At 41.6% G+C, this 21,758-nt stretch overlaps 1 protein-coding gene across 1 annotated transcript; it reads left to right on the top strand.

The window, feature by feature from the left end:
* Nucleotides 1–1,309: 1,309 nt before the first annotated feature.
* LOC130683970 (rho GTPase-activating protein 20-like) lies at nt 1,310–7,408 on the top strand. The gene is made up of 5 exons (XM_057503258.1): nt 1,310–1,526; nt 4,225–4,337; nt 4,873–5,062; nt 6,282–6,390; nt 7,347–7,408. Exons 1-5 carry the CDS (start codon nt 1,368–1,370, stop codon nt 7,406–7,408), a joined length of 633 nt encoding a protein of 210 aa, XP_057359241.1. The 5' UTR covers nt 1,310–1,367.
* The last annotated feature ends 14,350 nt before the right edge of the window (nt 7,409–21,758 follow it).

Raw genomic sequence — 21,758 nt, 5'->3', positions numbered from 1 at the left:
TTGTGGTGATGATAAGCTGCTCAACCCCATTCTGGTAGGTCTCACTGCAGTCTTGCGTAGCCCTCCTGAGGAAGGAGAGCTCGGGAGCCCACGGCTTCTCCTCCAGTCTATCCCCAAATGGAGAGATTGTTAGCTCCTGGCTCTGGCTAAGAGACTGTTAAAATTACATGAAAGAATCAAATCAGACTTAGGTACTGCAGAGTTATAAGGCAAATACCACAGGAAAAGGTACCCTTGTCCATGGCACTTGTTTCAGGAAATCCCACACACGCCTGCTCAGGTCCGTCAAAATGGGTTTTGTGTGTATGAATCTCTGAGAGTCCTCCTCATCCTCATATTCCCTTTTCATCTCCTTCCTTAATTCTGCAGTAAGTCCAAGTCTCCTTCAGCAAGTGACTCAATCATACAACTCAAAATTGCATCCCATGGATTTGACGTGCATGTCAAGTGCTTAAGCATAAAGACTCATCCTCTGGCCAATATGCACACTTTCACCCAAACAGCCCAGGTCAGGTGAAAGCCACTGAGTTGGGCCTATGTTGTCTTCAATGGTGCACTGATTGACGCTGTTAGAATTCACTGAGTGTCCAGTACATTTCCTAGTGCTGTAGTAGATACAGGCAATTTTATTCCAGATTGAAAGACTTTATCATGCTACCTACTGCCCAGGTCCTCGCATCCTTCCCCACAAATTTAGGGGGTGGCGTAGCTGTGAGTATCATCATCCACACAAAGACACACACCAAGAGCGTCAGCAGAGTATGTATGTGCCCCAGGTCACATAGAAGATAGGCTGGACACCAGATTTTAGAGCCCTTGGACTATGTGACTCCAAGCCCTATTATCTCCCACACTGCAAGCAGAGGCCCTGGAGATACAGCCACAGGAAAGAAACACTGTTGACAACGGAATGTAATCGGAGGAGGCGGCCAGGGATTGGGGCCTGATTTTAAAAGAGGGAAGGAAATACAAGAAGTGGGAATGGGGTATGTATATACTTGCTCAAAAGGGAATAAACAAATGGGAAATGAGTATGGCAAAATGATTTACAGACGTGGGGAAGAGCGTCTACCTCTATTAGGGACTAATGAAGAATGAATGGAAGAGGACAGGGTGATTCCACAAAGGCCTTGAAGCAGACAACTTTGATGAAAAAGCATAAATTCCCTGAAATGGAAAATCTGATTAAAATAAGTGGTTGAAGTGTTTCAGAATACGAATGTAGAGTGGACTGTTGGGTAGAAATGTATTTAGAGAAATGGAAAAACGATTCCACATTTAGTCCCACCACCACTACCACAATGCGTCCACATACACTCTGGAGACGAGCTGCCATATGTCTGTCTTTCCTTTTCTTCCTATAGAGTATGCTTGCTTTTATCAATGAAAAAGGCCCTCTCAGGAAAGGAGTGTTCAGAACACCAACCCATATGAAATCTGGCAGAGAACTAAAGGAGAAGCTCAATTCCGGAAAGAAAGTGAACTGGAATAGTGAATCCATCTTTGTGATAGTGGCAGTCTTAAAGGTAGGGAGACTTCTAGCAGTGTTCACACACAGCCTAACTCTGAAGTTGTATGATTGGTATCATCTATCACGATGGCCTAGGAGCTATCAAAAACATAATAGGTTAAGACTGTGCAAAACTATAAAACACAAAGTCAAAATTTCACAGAGCTACTTTGATGGTTAAAAGCCTGCTTAGATATAATTTCCTCTTATGTCACACACGACCTTCCCCATCATACCTCCTGAGCACTCTATGCAAAATAACCATGATAATTATAACAAAATAATAAATTTCAACCTCCACACATACACAAAATGTTTACCAGAACAACCGTCCTAATTTGATGACTTCCTGCCCATACTTCTAAGGAGGGAAAGTTTCCAAAGGAAAATTTATATTCATCTTCAGAGATGGCTGTATTACTTTGCCGTAGTATGCAAAATTAGACTTAAAATGCATCAAAAAATGCTCAGTGCAGCCACCAAAATCTCTGGTCGCTTCATCATGATTCCTTCCCGTTACCCTCATGCCTTTTACTGTCAGAGTCACGTAGCTTTGACTCCAGCATGTGGGTGTCTTTTCACCTTTAGCGCCTCTGGCATCCACTGTTAAAACTTGATTTGTTTAGCTCACCGCCACAGACACAGTCCCACGGAAATCAGCTCCCACCACATGCCTCGCCTGGTAAACATGACTTGTAAAAACTGGGTGCAGCAGCTACAGTTCGACTGGAAATTTTAATGTTCAGTATGTTTACACAAAAAGTAGATCAATTGTGAAGGGACACATCTAAATCACAAGTATCAGTTACACGTCTATAAGGAGAATAAGAGAGCCGAGACAGGGTATCATCAGTCCATCTTAGAGCTTGTTAGCAGTTCTGAACCACAACATGTTAAGGTAGTAATGACTGCAAACAGGTTAGGAAAATTATCACATAAATGTCAGTTACATTTGGTCTTTCCTTGTCCTCCATGAGACTGTATGATAAATAGCAACAGTTAGAAACGACGTAGAGTTGATGACTACCCCCACAGGGACCACAATAATATACACTGGGTATGTGACAAGAAAAGTTGCTGCCGCTCTCTGCAGGGTGCGCACATGGAAATGCTTTCATTTTCTAGCAATAGTCAGCTTTGTTCTACGCGCAAACTAGCCAGAGGGTGGCACTCATAGGTACAGTTCTTAGATATTCCTCAAGTGTTCTCTTCCTAAAGTTGACTGATCCTGGTGGAGAATCAGACTTTGCAACTTTGGCCTTGATAATACCATGTGAAACTAACTGGAGACATAGGCCTCAACGAGAAAGGACTATCTCCTCAGGGCCACACTCATTTTCCCCCTAAGCTGTCTTAAAAGAGAGGTGCAACAACAAATACCCTTGGCACAGTCGGGTCACGTTCTGGCTTCAGCACAGCTGGCCACCAGTGGATTGTGCAGCACAGGGTCAAAGGAGAGAGAGGGGACACAAATGCCATGACAGCTGCCGTTTGGGGCACGAGGCTAGGGCCCTTGTGCTCCCTGCTAGACTCTCAGAGCCAGCCAGGACTGTCGTGCTTCTTCCTTTCAAATATACTGGGATGGTTCCACAGCAAACGCTTTGAGAACTCTGTCCCGGGTGGGGACAGTGTGCCAGTGACTCAGTGGAGCAATGACAGGACTGGGACTTCCCCTTTTCCTTCACTGCTCTATCGCCAGCACTCAAAAGAGCACCTGGCACAAAGAGCGGCTCTGTAAGCATTAGAAGGAGGGAACACTTACTGGATTGTAATTGTGATGGTTCCCTGCAGACATTTTTTGACTGAGCTAAAACTAAGAGAAGTCAGTGGAAGCGAGGTATCCCTGTGACGCTGGTAAGGCCCTCAGGCTTGCGCAGAACTTTAAAGCTTCGTAAATGTTAATAGGCTCACACGTATAATGGTAACACTTGTTCATCAGCCTTCTGTGGTGCCAGATTTCCAGGCCTCCACTTAGGAAACTTACATTTGCCTATCCCTAACCCAGAGGCATGAAATTGTGATGTATCTAAATCTTGAGACACTTCCCCTTTTGGGGGGAATATATATATGTGCTACTCAGGGACTGAAAAGGGTAACAGGTAGCTAGGCATTGAGGATCTGGCTGTATTTCCAACATCTGCTGCTTATAAGGCTGCAGAACTGGACTTTTATAGGGTTACAAAAGGGAGGAATCGAACTATTAAAAGAGCAGGTTTCTCCCAACGGGCACAGATTCCTCCGGGCGGAAGGCCTGGTTCTCTCTTAATATCTGTGCAATAGCATGCGCGTGTATGTTTTGCTTAAAAAACTTTACTTGCTAGAATTCAGAGCAAGCACTGTCTCAAATAAACAAGCAAGATGGGTACATGTATTTCTTCTCAAGAGGCTGAATTGTTTTATCACCAGACCTGGTCAGTTTGTGCTAGTTGGCTAAAACGTACACAAAAAGTCACTTCCAGAGGCTACAAGGGGCTTTATCTTCATTGCCAACAGAACCTAGACTCTGTTTTTATGCTCCTAAATTGTGGTGAAAATCCAATGTACTGCTTTGGGTGTGCAAGTCAGAGCAGAGTCAGAACCGAGCTCTCCTGGTTCATGGTTTGGGTGGCTTTGAAGGTAGCGGGCACTGAACTGAAGTTTGCCACTCAAGGTTTTTCTCTGCAATTTTTCCAATATGTATTGACTGCAATAATAATATTCTTTATTTTTGTAAGGATTTTCTTCAAAACATCGAAGGAAGTCTTTTTTCATCCAGTCTGTATGATAGATGGCTTGCTGTTCCTTGTCAAGGGAAGAGGGAGGATGAGAAAATAACTGCCACCCGGAGGTAATGATGCAACAATTAATTACTCTACTAGGCTCACATTGAGAACTACAAATGACATACCCTTAGGAAAATATGCCTTTCATTTACAGCTTTGACCACTAAAATAGTTATGAAATCCGAAGGGTTTTCATTTGATCACACCCAGAAGGCCATTTTAAACATACATGCACCTCTTAACTGCCCTCATTGAACTCTTTTTCCCTAAGCTTACTCGTATGGTTTCCTTGACCATTTTACACCTTCTGAATGTATGAAACTGATAGGAAATAGACCCACAAGTCTACGAGAGATGCTAGTGGACAACTTTGCCAGTGGTATGATCTCACTTTGGCCAAGCACTTATTTAACCGGAGAAGTTATTACCTGGTTCAGGAATTGAATTGAGTCCAACATTTCTGTATGCATTCACACCTGGAGCTCTGCTAGAGTGGGCTGCGTACTTGGTGGACAAAGTGCTCTGTTCCTGGCCTCTGTGTTTCCCACTTCCACATCCAAATGACTTCCCTCACTTAAAATTTCATTTTTCTGTCTTTAGGCTTTTAGACCAGCTGCCAAGAGCCAATGCTGTGCTCTTGCAGTGTCTTTTCGAGGTATTATACAACATCAAGCAGCACTCTTCATACAACGAGATGACCGCATTTGCCTTATCACAGCATATAGCCCCGAGCCTTCTTTGTCTACCTAACCCTTGCAGCACAGAAGCAGGAATGTACTTGATGAAAAGGGTAAGGAGATTTCTTATTTTTATGTCCTGCGGGGCTGAGTCACCACCTTGAATCTGAAACATGTGCTAGTAATTCGGACAGACCAGTTTTTAAAAGTGCACATTTTAATTGCCCCCCTGCCCGTCGGCGGGCATTTATCTAGTGGTGTACAGGACAGTGGGCTGCACAGTGGGAAATGGAGAGGAGCTGAGTCACTTCTCTCTCTCTCTCTGTCCAAGAGGGTCAGTGCTACACTGACTAAACAATAGAGAGACAAGAGTGATGTGATGTGACTCCTGGGCTTTGGAGTTTGACAAGCCAACTTTCAGCTCTTGGCCTGCTCGCTGAGGACTTGTAACCGTGGGCACGCTTTCCAGGCGGCGCTTTCCTCACTGTACAATGGCGGGAACACCCAGGACCTCTCTGGTTGTTAGTGGCACATCCCACATGGTTGGGCACTATGTTCCACACACATTGGCCTTCCTCTGTCAGCAGTGGGTCATTCCCAAGAATGCTTGCCTACCCTTTCACTTGGTACATGCTGAGGAAGCAGTAAAACACTCCGGAGCATCCTAATGGAGTCACAGCATGCCTCAAGAGATCATAGCTCTGCCCCAGCTCGGCCAGACAGCAAGCATGAGGCGCAGCAGTGCATGAGGAGGGACTGCCCTCAGACAGGCAGCCATGGTTTCTCTCCAACTGCTGATCTTCCATCACAGAGAACCCACAGAGATCTCTGCTTCCCAAGTTTAGGGTTCTTCCACACTTAATAACTGAATTTCACAAGTTTTGGCCTATTGGATGCTTCATAAATTTTAATAAGGTGTTTTACATCATTTGCATCTCAAAAGACCTGGAAAGTTCTTCATAAGAAATAAAGCTTAGCAAGAGATTATATATACATCTCCAACCCAAGCATCCTATGTGACTTCCTTGCAATTTAATCTATCTTTAAAGATGTAAGCATTGATTTAAAAATGTGACCTACTAAGCTAGGGTAGAAATCATAACTTTCATTCAAACATTGAAACCTTTTTAACATCTGTGCCAAAGTAGTCTTGGAAGTATCATTTATTTCTTAAACAAAACTGGATTATTCTTGGTTCTTTAGAATCAACTATCGAATTTTCCTCAGAATTCTTGTTCATTTTTTGTTAGACCCAAGATTCACATGTGAGATGGGATTTCTAACATTGCCATGTGAAGAAGAGCACCCTGTCTTTGCCCTTTTGTGTTACAGGTATCTCTGGTAGAATTTCTCATTGAAAACTGCCACAAGATATTTGGTGAAGATGCCACTTCCCTCCTGGGGAAGAGCTCAGTGAACGGTGGTACCAGTGAGGCTACAGGTACTGTGAATAATTAATTCAGTTGGCTTTCGTAAGGAACACGATGAGCAGGGTTGCCAGGGATCATGGGAGATGCTCAGACAGCGCTGTTCTGGAGCCTGCAGCAACACTTCCCATAGGCAGTGATTTCCACCTGCTCCTCCTCCCAAAGGCAGGCACACGCTCAGGGGAGGTTTCCCACCATTGTGAGATCAAAGAAAAGATAAGACAGGGTCCCTGACTTCAAGAGGTTGCTAGTGCAGATCGCTACCAGCATTAGGAGACATCATGGTACGATTCAGTGTTTGGGAATCTTTCAAACAAAGCTTGCAGCAGGACCCCTTATACACATAATCATAAGAGATGTACTCTGGCTGAAAGTGGAGTGAGTGAAGGGCCTAGAGCACAGCCTGTTTGATTCACCCCACAACACCCCCACCTTTTTCTACTCTGTGGCCCTTGAGGCACCACAGGATTCCAGTGCTCTTTGACACAGGCTGGAAAGAAGCAGCATCACTGACACAAAGTCTGACTTCTTTATAGTGTAAACTCCTGTGCCTCCATTTACCAGCTATGTTATCTCTGGCCAGTTATTCTAGCTCAGTCTCAGTTTCCTCGTCTGCACAATGTGTATGGAAAATTATGTGTAAATCCAAGGATTGTTGTGTAGATTAAATTATAAATATAAATGAAAAGAAAAATAATGGAATTTGCCTTAACACAAATGTTAAAAGTTATTTGATCCTAGCTAATCATGTCTAACTAGCAGCAGTTTGTATTATAATGCAGAATTTTTAGATTCAGAACCTGCAACGTGTATCATACACCCTTTCACATCTTGATGTTTCTTACGTCTACTGTAATTCAACTACTTTTTGTCAATTGTTAGGAAAATACATTTGATCAGGGGTTTAGATTAGTCTTGTATCTGAGCATTTGCTTATACTAACACAACTATTTGTTTTTCCTTTCATTAGTGACAACAGAACAGTCTTCTTGCATCTCAGCCAGTGACAGTGACAGTGACAGTGATTCATAAATGGTGCAACTGGAGCATGATGCTGAGGTCCTGCCAGACATGCTTTAAAACCTCAGCTACTGGAGCAGGGGTCAAGATGGTGGCGTGAGTAGGGTGGTGGAAATCTCCTCCCAAAACCATACGTATTTTTGAAAATAAACAGATACAACTATTCCTAAAAGAGAGAACAGAAGATACAGTACAACAGCCAGAGTACATCTACATCTGCAAGAACTGAGCATCTAATAAAAAGGCCGGAGCTGCAAGCAAACTGGCTGACTGCCACAGCTCCAGAGCAGCTGGAGAACAGCCCCACCCCACAGGAACCACACAGAGTCTCCTCCCAGCACGCAGCTAACCGAGACAGACAGAGGAAGGCAGAGCAAGTTCCAGAAGGCACGAAGGGGCACCATTCTCGCAGGAGAACACACCCAGCGTGTCTGCCACCCACTGCAGTGCACTAGGCTACGTGGAGGGCCGCCCTGCCCACAGAAGCTAAGGAGATTATTCCAGAGACTGCTCCTGGTATGCAGGTAGACGGCACAGGCAGCTGAAGCCGAAGCAATGTCAAGAAGGCACAAAGTGGCGCCATTCTTGCATGAGAACACACCCAGCATGGCTGCGAAGTGCTGCAATACACTAGGCTATCCCAGGGCCGCCCAGACCACGGCAGCTAAGTCATTGAATGGATAAAAAAGCAAGACCCATCTATATGCTCCTTACAAGAGACTCACCTCAAACCCAGAGACATACACAGAGTAAAAGGGAAGGGGTGGAACAAGATATTTCATGCAAACAATAGGGAGAAAAAAGCAGGTGTTACAGTACCTGTATCAGACAAAATGGACTTCAAAACAAAGAAAGTAACAAGAGATAAAGAAGGACATTACATAATGATAAAGGGGGCAGTCCAACAAGAAGATATAACCATTATAAATACATATCTACCCGGATACAAGATGGCGGCATGAGAGGTGAGACAGAGAACTCTTCCCAAAACCACAAATGGTACAAAAATATGGTTAATTAATACAATTAACCATAAAAGAGCAAGAAGAAAGAAAGCTGAACACGACTGCATACACACCTCACAAACAAGGCACACCTCACAAAACAGGGGTATGAAAGCCTTGATCTGCCGGGAACCAAGACCTTCACCCACCCCAGCTCACCAGCGGGAGGAAGAGAAACGGAGTGGGGAGGGGGTGGAAACTGGGAATTGTTGAACACCTGGACCTGGAGATCTGCTCTGTGAGCAGAAACCTATATTGTGTGGTGCTCTGGAGGTTGGGGAGCTGGGACAGGTGGAGTGCTCAAGAGATTGAGATTCCGGCCATTTGTGGAGGACGGGATTCACACCCGGCCACTCTGGGACAAGGAAAAGGCAGGCAGTCTGAGAGGCTTCCTAGCAGTGAGAGGGCTGCTGAAGGGTCAGGGTTTGCACGGAGCTTGCTGCTTGGGGGAGGGGAGAGCTGGACAAGGTTGTCTGGGTGCGCTCAACCCAGATGCTTGGGAACTTTGAGGACCTGCAGGCGACCCATCCCCCCGGCTGCCTACTCAGCTCCGAGGCCCCCCACTGTGAAATGCAGCCTGCTGAGACTTCTTCCTGGCCTGATAGCACAGGCTCACGAATGGGCAGTCGCTGCTCCGCTGTCAGGCCAGCCAGACGGAAGCCCCACCTACAAAAGCTAGAGATGCCAAGCACAAAGGCTTACACCTGTGTGCTTGGCCCACTGGCCCTGACACTGGAGACAGTCACTGCAGACAGGAATCAGGAAATAGCTCTTTCCTCCCCTCAGGCGCCAGCTCCACTCACCTACAACCCCCAACCTCACTCTAGGGACTGAGCATCTCCTGAGACTGAAGCTTCTGGGCAATAGTGGGCACCACACAGAAATATGAAACGTCAAAAGAACATGGTTCGGAACAAAATCTCACAAACCCCAAAAAAAGGGCTAAATGAAACTGAACTCACCAATCTTCCTGAAAGAGAGTTCAAAATAAAAATCATAAACATGCTTATGGAGGTACAGAAAAATATTCAAGAACTCAGGAAGGGATTTAAGTCAGAGATTCAATCAATAACAAATTCCATATCTGAAATGAAATACAATGGAGGGATTTAAGAGCAGATGAGATGTAGGAGAAGAGAAGGTAAATGGATAGAAATAAGAGAAGAGGAATACAAAGAAGCTGAGGAACAGAGAGAAAAAAGAATCTCTAAAAATGAAAGAATATTGAGAGAACTGTGTGACCAAACCAAAAGGAACAATAGTCACATTATACGGGTACAAGAAGAAGAAGAAAAGAGAGAAAAAAGGATACAAAGTGTCACTGAAGACGTAATTGCTGAAAACTACCCCAATCTGGGGAAGGAGATAGTCTCTCAAGCCATGACGGTTCACAGATCTCCCAACAAAAGGGACCCAAGGAAGACAACATCAAGACATATAATAAGGAAAATGGCAAAGATCAATGATAAAGACAGACTTTTAAAAGCAGCCAGAGAGAGAAAAAAGATCACATACAAAGGAAAACCCATCAGGATATCATCAGACTTCTCAGCAGAAACCTTACAGGCTAGAAGGGGGTGGCATGACATATTTAATGCAATAAACCAGAAGGGCCTTGAAACAAGAATACTCTACCCGGCAAGGTTATCATGTAACTTTGAAGGATGGATTAAGCAATCTTCACATAAGCAAAAGCTGAGAGAATTTACCTCCCACAAACCACCTCTACACTGCATTTTGGAGGGACTTCTATAGATGGAAGTATTCCTAAGGCTAAATAGATGTCACCAAAGAGATAGACAGAGAGTACAGAATATGATTCAAAACATTCAAAGAATGAAGGAGGAAGAAAAAGGAGGAATAAAAACAACCTTTAGGTTGTGTTTATAATAGAATATGAAGTGAGTAAAATTAGACTGTTAGATAGTAAGGGAATTACCCTTCAACCTCTGATTAACCATGCATCTAAAGCAGGCAATGGCAATAAGTACATACCTATCGATAATCACTCTCAATGTAAATGGTCTGAATGAACCAATCAAAAGACATAGAGTTACTGAATGGACAAAAAAAAACAAGAGCCATCTATATGCTGCCGACAAGAGACTCACTTCAAACCCAAAGACGTACACAGACTGAAAGTAAAGGGATGGAAAAAGATATTTCATGCAACTAATAGTGAGAAGAAAGCAGGAGTTGCAGTACTTTTATCAGACAAAATTGACTTCAAAACAAAGAAAGTCACAAGAGACAAAGGACATTACATAATCATAAAAGGGTCAGTCCAGCCAGAGGATATAACTATCATAAATATCTATGCTCCCAAAACAGAATCACCTACATATGTGAAACAAATACTAACAGAATTGAAGGGGGAAACAGAATGCAATGAATTCATTTTAGGAGACTTCAACACACCACTCAATCCAAAGGACAGAGCAACCAGAAACAAAGTAAGCAAAGAGATAGAGGCACTAAACAACATACTAGAACAGATGGACCTAATGGATATCTACACAATAGTCCATCCAAAAGCAACAGGATACACATTCATCTCAAGTGCACATGGAACATTTTCAAGAATAGACCATATACTAGCGCACAAAAAGAAACTCAGTAAATTCAAAAAGACTGAAGTTGTACCAACCAGCTTCTCAGAACACAGAGGCATGAAACTAGAAATATATTACGCAAAGAAAATGAAAAAAAAACTCACAAACACATGGAGGCTAAACATGCTCCTAAATAATCAATGGATCAATGACCAAAAAAAAAAAACAAAGATCAAGTAATATATAGAAACAAATGACAGCAATAATTCAACAATGCAAAGTCTGAGGTATGCAGTGAAGGCCATGCTAAGAGGAAAGTATATTGCAATACAGGCTTACCTCAGGAAAGAAGAACAATCCCATATGAACAATCTAAACTCACAATTAATGAAACTGGAAAAAGAAGAACAAATGAGGCCCAAAGTCACTAGAAGGAGGGACATAGTAAGGATCAGAGCACAAATAAATAAAATCAAGAAAAATAAAACAATAGAAAGAATCAATGAAAGCAGGAGTTGATTCTTTGAGAAAATAAACAAAATAGATAAATCCCTAGCCAGACTTATCAAGAGATAAAGAGAGCCTGCACACATAAACAAAAATAGAAATGAGAATGAAAAAATCACTACGGACACCACAGAAATACAAGAATTATTAGAGAATACTATGAAAAATTATATGATAACAAACTGGATAACCTAAAAGAAATGAACAGATTTCTAGAAAAATACAATCTTCCAAGGCTGACCTAGAAAGAAAGAGAACTCTGAACAGACCAATTACCAGGAACAAAATGAAATTGGTAATCAAAAAACTACCTAAGAACAAAACCCCTGAACCAGATGGCTTCACCACTGAATAATATCAAACATTTGGTTAAACACTGAAAGAAATCATTTTAAATCAACTCCTTCAGTCTGATAGTGAATCTTTGCTGCATTTCAAATTACAATAGTTTACTCTATTGGGGGAGGTATCTCACTTTCCTTCCCTGGATTCCCTCCTCCTTCTATCTGCTAAACGTGAGTGTCTCTTTGATACTCTCTTTGGCTGTTTGTTTTCTTTGCCATTTGGCACTCCCTGGAGATATTCTCAAGAAACTTCAATTCAGCTACTACTCAGAACCAGGTTGCTCCACTCCTACAACTCAATAGCAAAAATGCAAACAGCCTGAAGAAAGAATGGGCAAAGGACTTCAATAGACATTTCTCAAAAGAAGACATACAAAATGGCTAACAGGTCAAGAAAAGGTGCTCGAAGGTCATTAATCACCAGGGAAATGCAAATTAAAACCACAATTAGATAACACGTCACACCCACTAGGATGGCCATTATCAAAAAGATAAAGAATAACAAGTGTTGGAGATCTTGTAGAGAAGTACGCACCCTGGTACACTGTTGGAGGAAATGTGAAATGGTGCAGCCATCATGGAAAATTGTACGATGGTTCCTCAAAAAAATGTAAATACAACTGCCATATTATTCAGCAATTTCACTTCTAGACATGTATCCAGAAGAAATCAGATCCTGATGTAATATTTACACTTTCATGTTCACTGTAGTATTTTTCACAATAGCCAGGTTATAGGAACAATCTAAATGTCCATCAACAAATGAATGGTCAAGAAAATGTGGTACATATATACAATGGAATATTATTCAGCCTTAAAACAAGAAAGAAGTCCTGCCATATACAACAACATGGATGAACTGGAGAAAATTTTGATGAATGTGAAATAAGCCAGTCAAAGGAGGACAAATACTGTGTGATTCCACTTATATGAGATGTCTAAAATAGTCAGTCACAGAAGCAGAAAGTAGAATTGTTAGGCAGAAAGACAGATGAGCAGGATGAAAAGAGGGTGGGGCCCACCAAGAACGCAGGGAGTTAAGCAGATTAAGCCAGAGAGCTAGAAAGGACTCAGGCCCTTTGCAATGTGAGTTCATTCCACATGCTCTGAATCTGTGCTGGTCTTGAGACTTCCTCTAGCTAATGCAGGTGAAATATGACAGAGACGAGGGACAAGCATTATGAGCAATTTTCCTAAAACATGATGAGATGAGCATAATAAGAACAGGAGAGACTTATCTTAAGGCAAGACAAACAGTTCTAACTGATGTGTTTCAAATTCTTGGGAGTAGCCACTATCTTAGAAAGGAACAAAGGTTTGTCCTACAGAATTACCTAGAGGACGGGTTATAGACAATGACATAGTGTCTCTCATCAGAGAGAATCATGAGATGAGACCTCCTGACAAGCCTATGCCCCCTGACCCTTTACCTGTATCCCATTCTTGAAAGCCTTACAAGACAGAACCCTAAGCCCTTAAGTGTACCTTCTTCTCTCTGAGGTTGCCCACACTGCCCTTCCATGGAGTGTGTATTTTCAAAAGACTTTTTACTGTTCAACTTATTACACTTTGTCTCTGCGCTCTGCCAGTGATACCTTCGACACTATGCTGTTCCATTCCACTTTCCAGATTTTAAGTGTAAGTCTTTACTCTCTGTCCTTCTCTAGATAAGCAAGTAAACCTGCCTTTATATACCTTGACTCTAGCCGGTTCCTCCCTTACAGTATATTCGAATAAACCTTTCATTCTGCTTCACTACTGTGTCTCTGCCCTTCAATTCTTTGTTGTGGCAGGGACAAGAACCGAGAAAAACAAACATCACCCCAACAGAATGGTGGTTGGCAGGGGCTAGGAGGAAAGGAAAATGGGGAGTTGTTATTAAATGGGTATAAAGTTTTACTTATGCAGGATGAATAAATTCTAGGGATGTGCTGTACAACACACTACCTGTAGTTAACAAAACTATTACTGTACACTCAAAAATTTGTTAAAAGAGGGTAGATCTCATGTTAAGTATTCTTACCACAAAGAATAAAATTAAAAAGAATCAGATTACTCCCAAGTTTATGTCTTCAATCCATTTGTCACTCTGTTCTCCATACTCTTACAAATGCCTTTCAGTCATTTGCAGATGTATATATAAGTCCCTCAGCCTTACCATAGCTGATGAACCTCATCATCTTCTGCACAAAACTTAGTTCTGAAACATACATTCTTTATCCTGGTGAAAGGCACCACCCAGTTCCTCCTCCTCTCTCCCCTACGTTGGATTTTTACTTCAGCATGTTGATAGTTCTGAAACATCTCTTACTCTGGCTCCTCTTTTTCCACACAATTATATTTGCCTTAATTCAAGCACCCTTCATCTCTCAGTGCACACTGCAATAACCAGTATTCCAGCCTCCACTCTCTTCTATGGTCTCTCCTTCATTCTGCTCCCAGACACATGTACCTAGACTGACAATCTAATCCCATTACTCCCTTGATTAAAATATCTCAATGTGCACCAACCCCTCCAAAGGAAAAGCCCAAAGATGTCTCTTATGTTGTGATTTCGGCCTACCTGTACAGTCTCACCGCCTACTCTAAACACCTTTAATTGCCTTTTTCCTTTAAACTGACATGATTCAGTTCTCTATATCTCTGCTTATATTATTCCCTCTGTACAATTATTTTTCTCTTTTTGCCCTTCATGCCATTATTCTCTATGCTTTATCTTTCATCCATCGGTATCGGCTGAAGAGTAATCCTTTCTTGGAATCCTGTGTTTTTTTGAGGTCTTTCCTGCACAAACTGCTCACAGAAGCATCAGATCTCTGGACACTGGTTAGAAATGCAGAATCCCAGGTCTACCCCAAACCTACCGGGTCCCCTCCAGGGGGTTCTGTGGATGTGAGAGTTTGAGAGGCACTGTGCTAGATCAGAGCTGCTCCTGGCACAGCACCGTTAGCAGCAGGTGGGACCTTCCTGCACATGCAAATCACAATCTAATTAAAGAAGTGTACCCAGAACATATAAAGGGTTCCCAAAACTCAGTGATAAACATGCACACTTTCTTAATGGTCAAAAGATTCGAACAGACATTTCACAAAAGAAAATATACACATGGGAAACAGGCACATGAACAGATGTTGTACCTAATTAGTCATTAAGAAACCACCTTGAGCTATCACCAAACTGTCCAAATGGAAATAACGACAAAACCTGAAAATACCTAACGCTACTGGCAAGAACGTGGAGCAACAGGAATTCTCATACACTGCTGGCAGGAACGCAAAAAGGGTGCAGCCATTTTGGAAAGGAGGTTGTCTGTTTCTTATAGTGTTAAATATGTAATCAGCATATTACCCAGCAACCAGACTGCTCAGATTTACCCAAGTGAAATAAAACCTATGTTTGGACAAAAGCTGTAGATAAATGTTAACGGCAGCTAGCTTCATTCATGATCTCTAAATAAACAAACCTAAATGTCTTTCTACTGGTGAATGACTGAGCAATTGTATTTCACCAACACAATGGAATATACAGAGCAAGAAAAAGAAATGAACTTGGATACACTCAAGAATATACATAAACTCAAATTTATTATGCTAAGTGGAAGAAGCTAGACTCGAAAGGCTACACATTATTTCATTCATATGACATTTGGGAAAAAGCAAAACCATAGTATGTACAACAGATTGGTAGTTGCCAGGACCTGGGTGTACAGGGAGGGGCTGACTACAAAGGAGCACGGAGAAATTCAAGAGGATAACGAACTGTTTTACATCTTGGTGTACATTTCTGCTTTTGGTGGCAAGGTGGCTGCTTATATGACTCTCTGCTTTTGTCAAAATTCACAGAACTGTACATTAACAAGAACTGATGTTAATATATGTAAGTTATACTTCATCAGAATATGAAAAAAGTTGTATTTTACACATACTATATGCTATACTCATATATTCAAAAAGGCCAATTTTTTCACATGCTAACATTTCTGAAATTCTGAGTTATTTTATAATGAATGGCATTTAACATCATATCATAGTTCCAAAGGATGGCATTTCTTCTTATTGGAACATACTAAGATAATGGTGTCTCCCAATCAGTTGTGTCTTAGATCTGATGAAATATGGCATGCACGTGTACTTTAACTTATTAAGTTACACATGCTTACTTTAGAAAATGTGTGAAAGACAGGAATGTAAAGAAAAAAGTAAAATTAGTCAATAATTCTAAAGTTTGTAGCATTACATCTTGTGTGTGGTCTATTTTATTGTCTCTTTACTATGCACACATATTTACATTTATAATTTAAAACATTTTTGCATTTAAAAAATTAGGTAATTTTAGCTTCTATCACCTCTATCACAGAATAACTGAGGTGACACTGGACTACATCTCTCACCTCTCTTATCCGCGGTTTACTCACATGACATCTGACTTGGCCTTCATGGTTAGTGGACTAAACATCTTCAAACTATTTTATGCACTTACACCTAAAATTTTTTTTAAAAAGCTATATACTCCCTCACACATTTTTAGTTGGCGTAAAATATTTTCTCAGATCATTAAGTAGATGGAACTTCTCCAATATTGAGAATAAAAGTTACTTTGCTCCTTTAATAGTGTCTAATAGAGTTTAAATATCATAAATATGTGATACCCATTCCCGCAAAATACATGATATACACTGTTGCTAAATGATAAAAATTAACATATTTCGGTTTTTTATTTGACCATGTAATTCCATGCCATGGAATTTTACAAAAATATAAAATATTTTATATTGGAAGCCTTTAATTGATCATTTTGTCATTCTCTTCTATACCAGAAGTATGCAAAGCAATTTGAAATGTTTTCTTCCTAGTGACCAAAAGACTTCAAATGTTTTAAATTTTCTTCTGGGTTGAGTTATCATTACAACTATTATTAATTTCTAAGTAATAGAATGAACATGTTACAAATTTTGGTAACTAATCATTAAACATTTAATTTTATTAGAAGTATAAATCTTAATGAGACAAATGGCTACTTTTTCCCAACTAGTTCAACTATTTATGAATAGACAAGATTACTCATGAACAAATGCCAGTTTTTTATTTTTAGAGTTGGAAATACTAAGTAACTTAATTCATACAAATAAGTAGATAGCAAACACTGACACCCATTTCTTTGAACTCTTCCAGATTCATGAGCAAAAAAGTAGAGTCACTTAATAAGGTGTTACTAAGGGGTCCTTTTTATTGTTTCAAGTAAACAGCTGAAAACTCAATTAGGTTCCCATTCAATTTTATAGAAAGCAAAAAAATTAAGACCTGTTTGACTTGCAGATGTATTTTTATGCATTATTTTGAAATATAAATCATATGTACCTTCTTCAAATTCTCTTGTCCACCTCATCCATTTGGTTTTGGTCACCAATTTATTTACACAAAGTCAGTCCTTTACTTTCATATTTGGATGAAACACTGTACTCCCAGGCCTGGCGCCTGGTTCTCTGAGGAGCCACCAAGGGCACAGCCCTGAGGGCTGGGAGGGCTGATGACGACAGAGGCAAGCCTGGGCCAGTGGGAAGAGGCCCTGGGAGGGGCTGAGGAGAGGACGACCTCTCCTCTCTCTCTCTCCTGTTTATGAGCTACTCTGAGTAGAAGTTCCTCTTTTAATTCTTCCAGAAAAGCCCAAAAGGTACTTTTCTTTTTGCTACACGACGACGAAATTGTGACTGCTAGTGTCTTGCTGTGATTCAGTGTGGTAATCAGCACAGCAAGACAGGTTTCTCAGCCTCACCCGTCCTTTCCCCCTACTTTCACTGCCCTAGTCTTACACGTCCCAAGTACAGTGTTAGGCTTCTCAAGAACTGTAGAAGGCTTGATTGACTTTTTACCCTGCTTGTGAGCTCCTAAGTGAACTGCCACAATTTCACACGTGCTGAGAGAAGACACCAGGCTCCTCTGTCAGAGACAAAGGACGACATCACTGACAGCACAGCAGGCAGTGTTAGCTCTCTGTTTACATTGGCTTCCCGTGCTCACCAGCTCACATGGGGGTACTGCACACACAGCAGATCTGTGTTATAGCTGAGAAACCATGAGCTTGGGAACTTTCGCTATTTTAAAGGCATTGGTACAAAACCTGTCAAACCTCATCCCCACAGGAAAGTATTATCATTACCATCTTGGTCAGAAAACAAATCTGTCTTCTGCAACCAGGGTGCTGACATTCCTACCTTCTAAGGCTGTCTGCTACACAAACATCCTTCAAAACATAATCTGGGACAAAAGCAGTCACGACTGTGTACAGCACTACAGAGCATTGCTCCTCAAGGAGTCTTTCATCTTTACCTGTGGAGACACTTTCTAAAGGACCTAAATTATGATACACCATCATTTTCTCAGTTTCTGGGTATTTTCCAACACTTCTGGATCCTCATTTCACCCTTTTGCACTATTCCATGCTGTGGGGGCTGACCTGCAAGGCCCTTTTACCTTCCCTTGTGTTCAGCCAATGAGACCTAAGAGTAGTTTTACCCCTTGCTCCTACCCTGCTAGGTCTTGGTGCTGGCCTCCTTCAGGTGGCAACTGATGTGAGAGCTGGAGTATATTTTATCCTTTGTCAAAAGGACATAGAAAATATATTTTTTAATTATCGAGTAAGATGAGGATTAACGTTAATTAGAATAAATCTTTAACAACATGACTTAAAAAAGATTTTAATTACTTTAGTGAAAAATATACAGTGACTTTGAAAGAGATCACATTAAAGTTTTATCTGGAGATTTTTCCCAAAATATTTTTTAAAGTTTGCTATTTCCAGAAAATACTGAATTACATTTTTAAGAAAAACTTTCCTACTTTATATACTTTAGCTGTTCTTTGGTGCTGTCCAATACTAGAGAATTATTACTGAGAATAGTGGAAAAGGAATTCCATTACTTAAACATTTAAAAAAGTTCATTTGCAAGCATTTAATATTTGTTACTGATGCTCCTTCTTTTTTCCTCAGCGTACTCTTCCTCAGTAGCCATGAATTTTTGGAAATAGAGGAGACTAAAGAAGCAAACTTGATTAAAGAAAAATTGATATTACTCCCTTACTCTCTACACCACGTATCTGAACTCATCACATTATTAAGAGGAAAATATACCAGATTTACCACTAGGCTTTATCCTTAACAGAAATATGTATAAATTTTAAAAAGACTCAAGCCCCCTACATTCGCGCTGCTGTGATTAATCATTACAAAGCCTTCCCCTTTGATAGACACCTAGATTGATTTGCCATTCAGGCCATTCACCTTAATAAGATGTAAGACGAGGATGAGGAATTTGCATATCCTTTATGAGGTGGGACTTGGGTTTTGGGAACTCAGTGTGGTTTCCTGGCACATCAATTTTGGGGAAAAACTATATAAGGAAGTATTGGGAAATGTATTGTCATAAAGCCATCCATGCTTAGGTACTTTGTAAAGCTGATTATGGACTCACAGGTTGATGAGTATGTACTCACCATGCTAGATTGTACTTCTAAACATTGGGAGGCTTGCAAAAAGCTTATAAAAATCTTAAATTATCAAGTTCCTGTTTCACAAAAGCTCAAAGTTACCTCAGTAAAAGGATAAAATCTATTCTTAACGTCCTATTGAAAAATATAATACAGAGAACATAATGTTTTAAACCAAAAAAGGGGAGCAACCTGAGGAGTCAATCCATATCACCCTACCATATTTCTCAGGCTCAAAGTTCGTTTGGCCCTCCATTGCTCCCTTAATTCTCTGTCCAGCTATCTGTGTGCCGATGTACTGTGCTTGCTGGGGCAGCATGCCTTCCTCACGTGTTAGAACTGAGCATGGATCGATGAGCCCATTATCCTGATCTCTTCTAGGGCATATTCTCAACTCTCCAAGACTGAGTCCACAAAACCTAAATGTTGTACACCCATCTCTTTTGTTCATAGGCTGTGAGAAAATGCATTAGAGAAACACAAAGCAAGCTCCTCTTTTTGCCACCCTGAAGGACAGAGCACCAACTATATTCAAAGCACTATGAAAATCCTGCCTAATTATCAGTTCTTTAAAACATAGGTGTATTTTAACCTAATTGCTTTTATTGCATTGATGAACTGTTAATGAAAGTTGGCATGTTTCAGAGGTTCAAGGTTGTAACTCTAGGGAGAGGAAATCCTGGGGCAATGTACCTCTAAAAGCAAAATCAGTCAAAGGGACAAATGAAGTTTAAAACCTTTTTCACTGCTTACAAACTGCAGTCCGCGGCCCTCTCTTTCCTGCTCAGGCAGAAGTAAACAAGACTTGCCCCTAAGGTCTCAGGTTCAGATAAGCCCTTGGTTGCCCAGGTAATTACCCATTGATATGGAGATGAACGACTCTCCACCCCTGAGGAACACCTGTTGATATGAAAATGCACTAAAGCCAGGCAAGATATTCTGGAAATATTACAATTTTACCCACAGGCCACCCCTCCAGAAATCTTGCCTTACAATCTACTCGTTTCCCCTCTTCTGCAGTGGTCCCTGAGTGAGGACTGGACCATCATGACCAGACTAATGACATACAAAAGCAGCAGCAATAAAATCATGATAATCCTCAAGCTGGAGGACTCAGCTAGGTTCAAAGTCCTATGTAGATTAAGTCCACAGCTCCCCCATTCCATGGGCGGGCAGTCGCTGAAGAGGTAGAGGGTTCAGAGCAATGGTCACGTGGCAGCTGCAGCCAGGAGGCGCATCCAGGCCACAGGGACTGTAGAAGAAAATAACCTTAAGGGCAGTAAGACACATGTTTTAATGACGCCAGCATAGGCAAATTCTTGTCCATCAGGTAGGATACATGCAAGAGAGTGGTCCTGTGATAAAAAAGTGGCAGGAATGGAATCTCATTCTCGTCTGGTATACCAGATTTTCACCCCTCTCGCTGTGGGAGTTACAGATGGGTCAATATATAGGGCTATGGGAGGTATATGCACTGGCCATAAAGATCAAATAAAACTTACCCATATGATGCTAGTACTGCCTGGACATTTTGAGAATACTGTCTTGATATTTGTGGGCCACTCTGCTGTTACTCCTTGAACACACATGAGACCAGCTTCCAGGCCTTTTTGTCAAGGTGCCAGGTGGGCCAGCCATCGCTGGTCCATGTTTCGGAATGTTCAGGGCCATGTCCATTTAACAGTATCTCCGGGGTTTAATTCAGTAGGGGTTGACAGCAGGATGTCGCTCTCCTGGCCACATCCTGGCTTCAATATCTCTTCTTTGGTTTGCACATACAATTGTACAGGAAAGGCAGCAAAATGTGTTAGCATGTCCACAGGGCTCAAGGCTCCTTTTCGGGGCTTCCTATTCAAATGCTGTGGTACTGTCCGTAGGCAAACTGATCAGCCCCATAGACTATTGGTGTCCAACTTCACACCAGATTTCAACAAACCACTGTCCCTCTCTATCATGCCTGCCCCAGTAGGGTTATATAGTACATGAAATTTCCACTTTATTCCTAATTGCTGCATCCATCCTTGTAATGCATGTCCAGTAAAGTGGGTGCCCAGATCACTCTCAATCACCTGCAGCCAGCCATAGGCTGCAAAGAGACGCCCTAGGCCCCTCCTGGCGGTTTGCTGATCTGCATGACATGAAGGAAAAGCAACCAATAGTCCAGTAGCCGTGTCCACACAAGTCATGGCATACCGATGTCCTTCTGATATGGGCAGAGGCTCAATATAGCCTATCTGCCACCTGACAAGGGGTATTGATCCCCTTAATATCGTCCCATGATGCTGTGTGACTCGGTGCAAGTTCTTCTCAGAGCACCCAGGCACTGCTTCCGGGTTCTGCTGACTTCTTCAAAGGTCAATGGCAAGCTCCAGCGATGGGCTACAGACCACACTGTCTTCTGTCCTGCATGCAACTAACACTGACGTAATCATTGGGCTACATCAGAGGCACGCTTTCCTTCTAGTCAATGC

This window comes from Manis pentadactyla, chromosome 5 (assembly GCF_030020395.1).
Source record: "Manis pentadactyla isolate mManPen7 chromosome 5, mManPen7.hap1, whole genome shotgun sequence".
NCBI classification, from domain to species: Eukaryota; Metazoa; Chordata; class Mammalia; order Pholidota; family Manidae; genus Manis; species Manis pentadactyla.
Note: the sequence above shows the minus strand (reverse complement) of the source record. Positions and strands in the feature narration are given on the sequence as shown.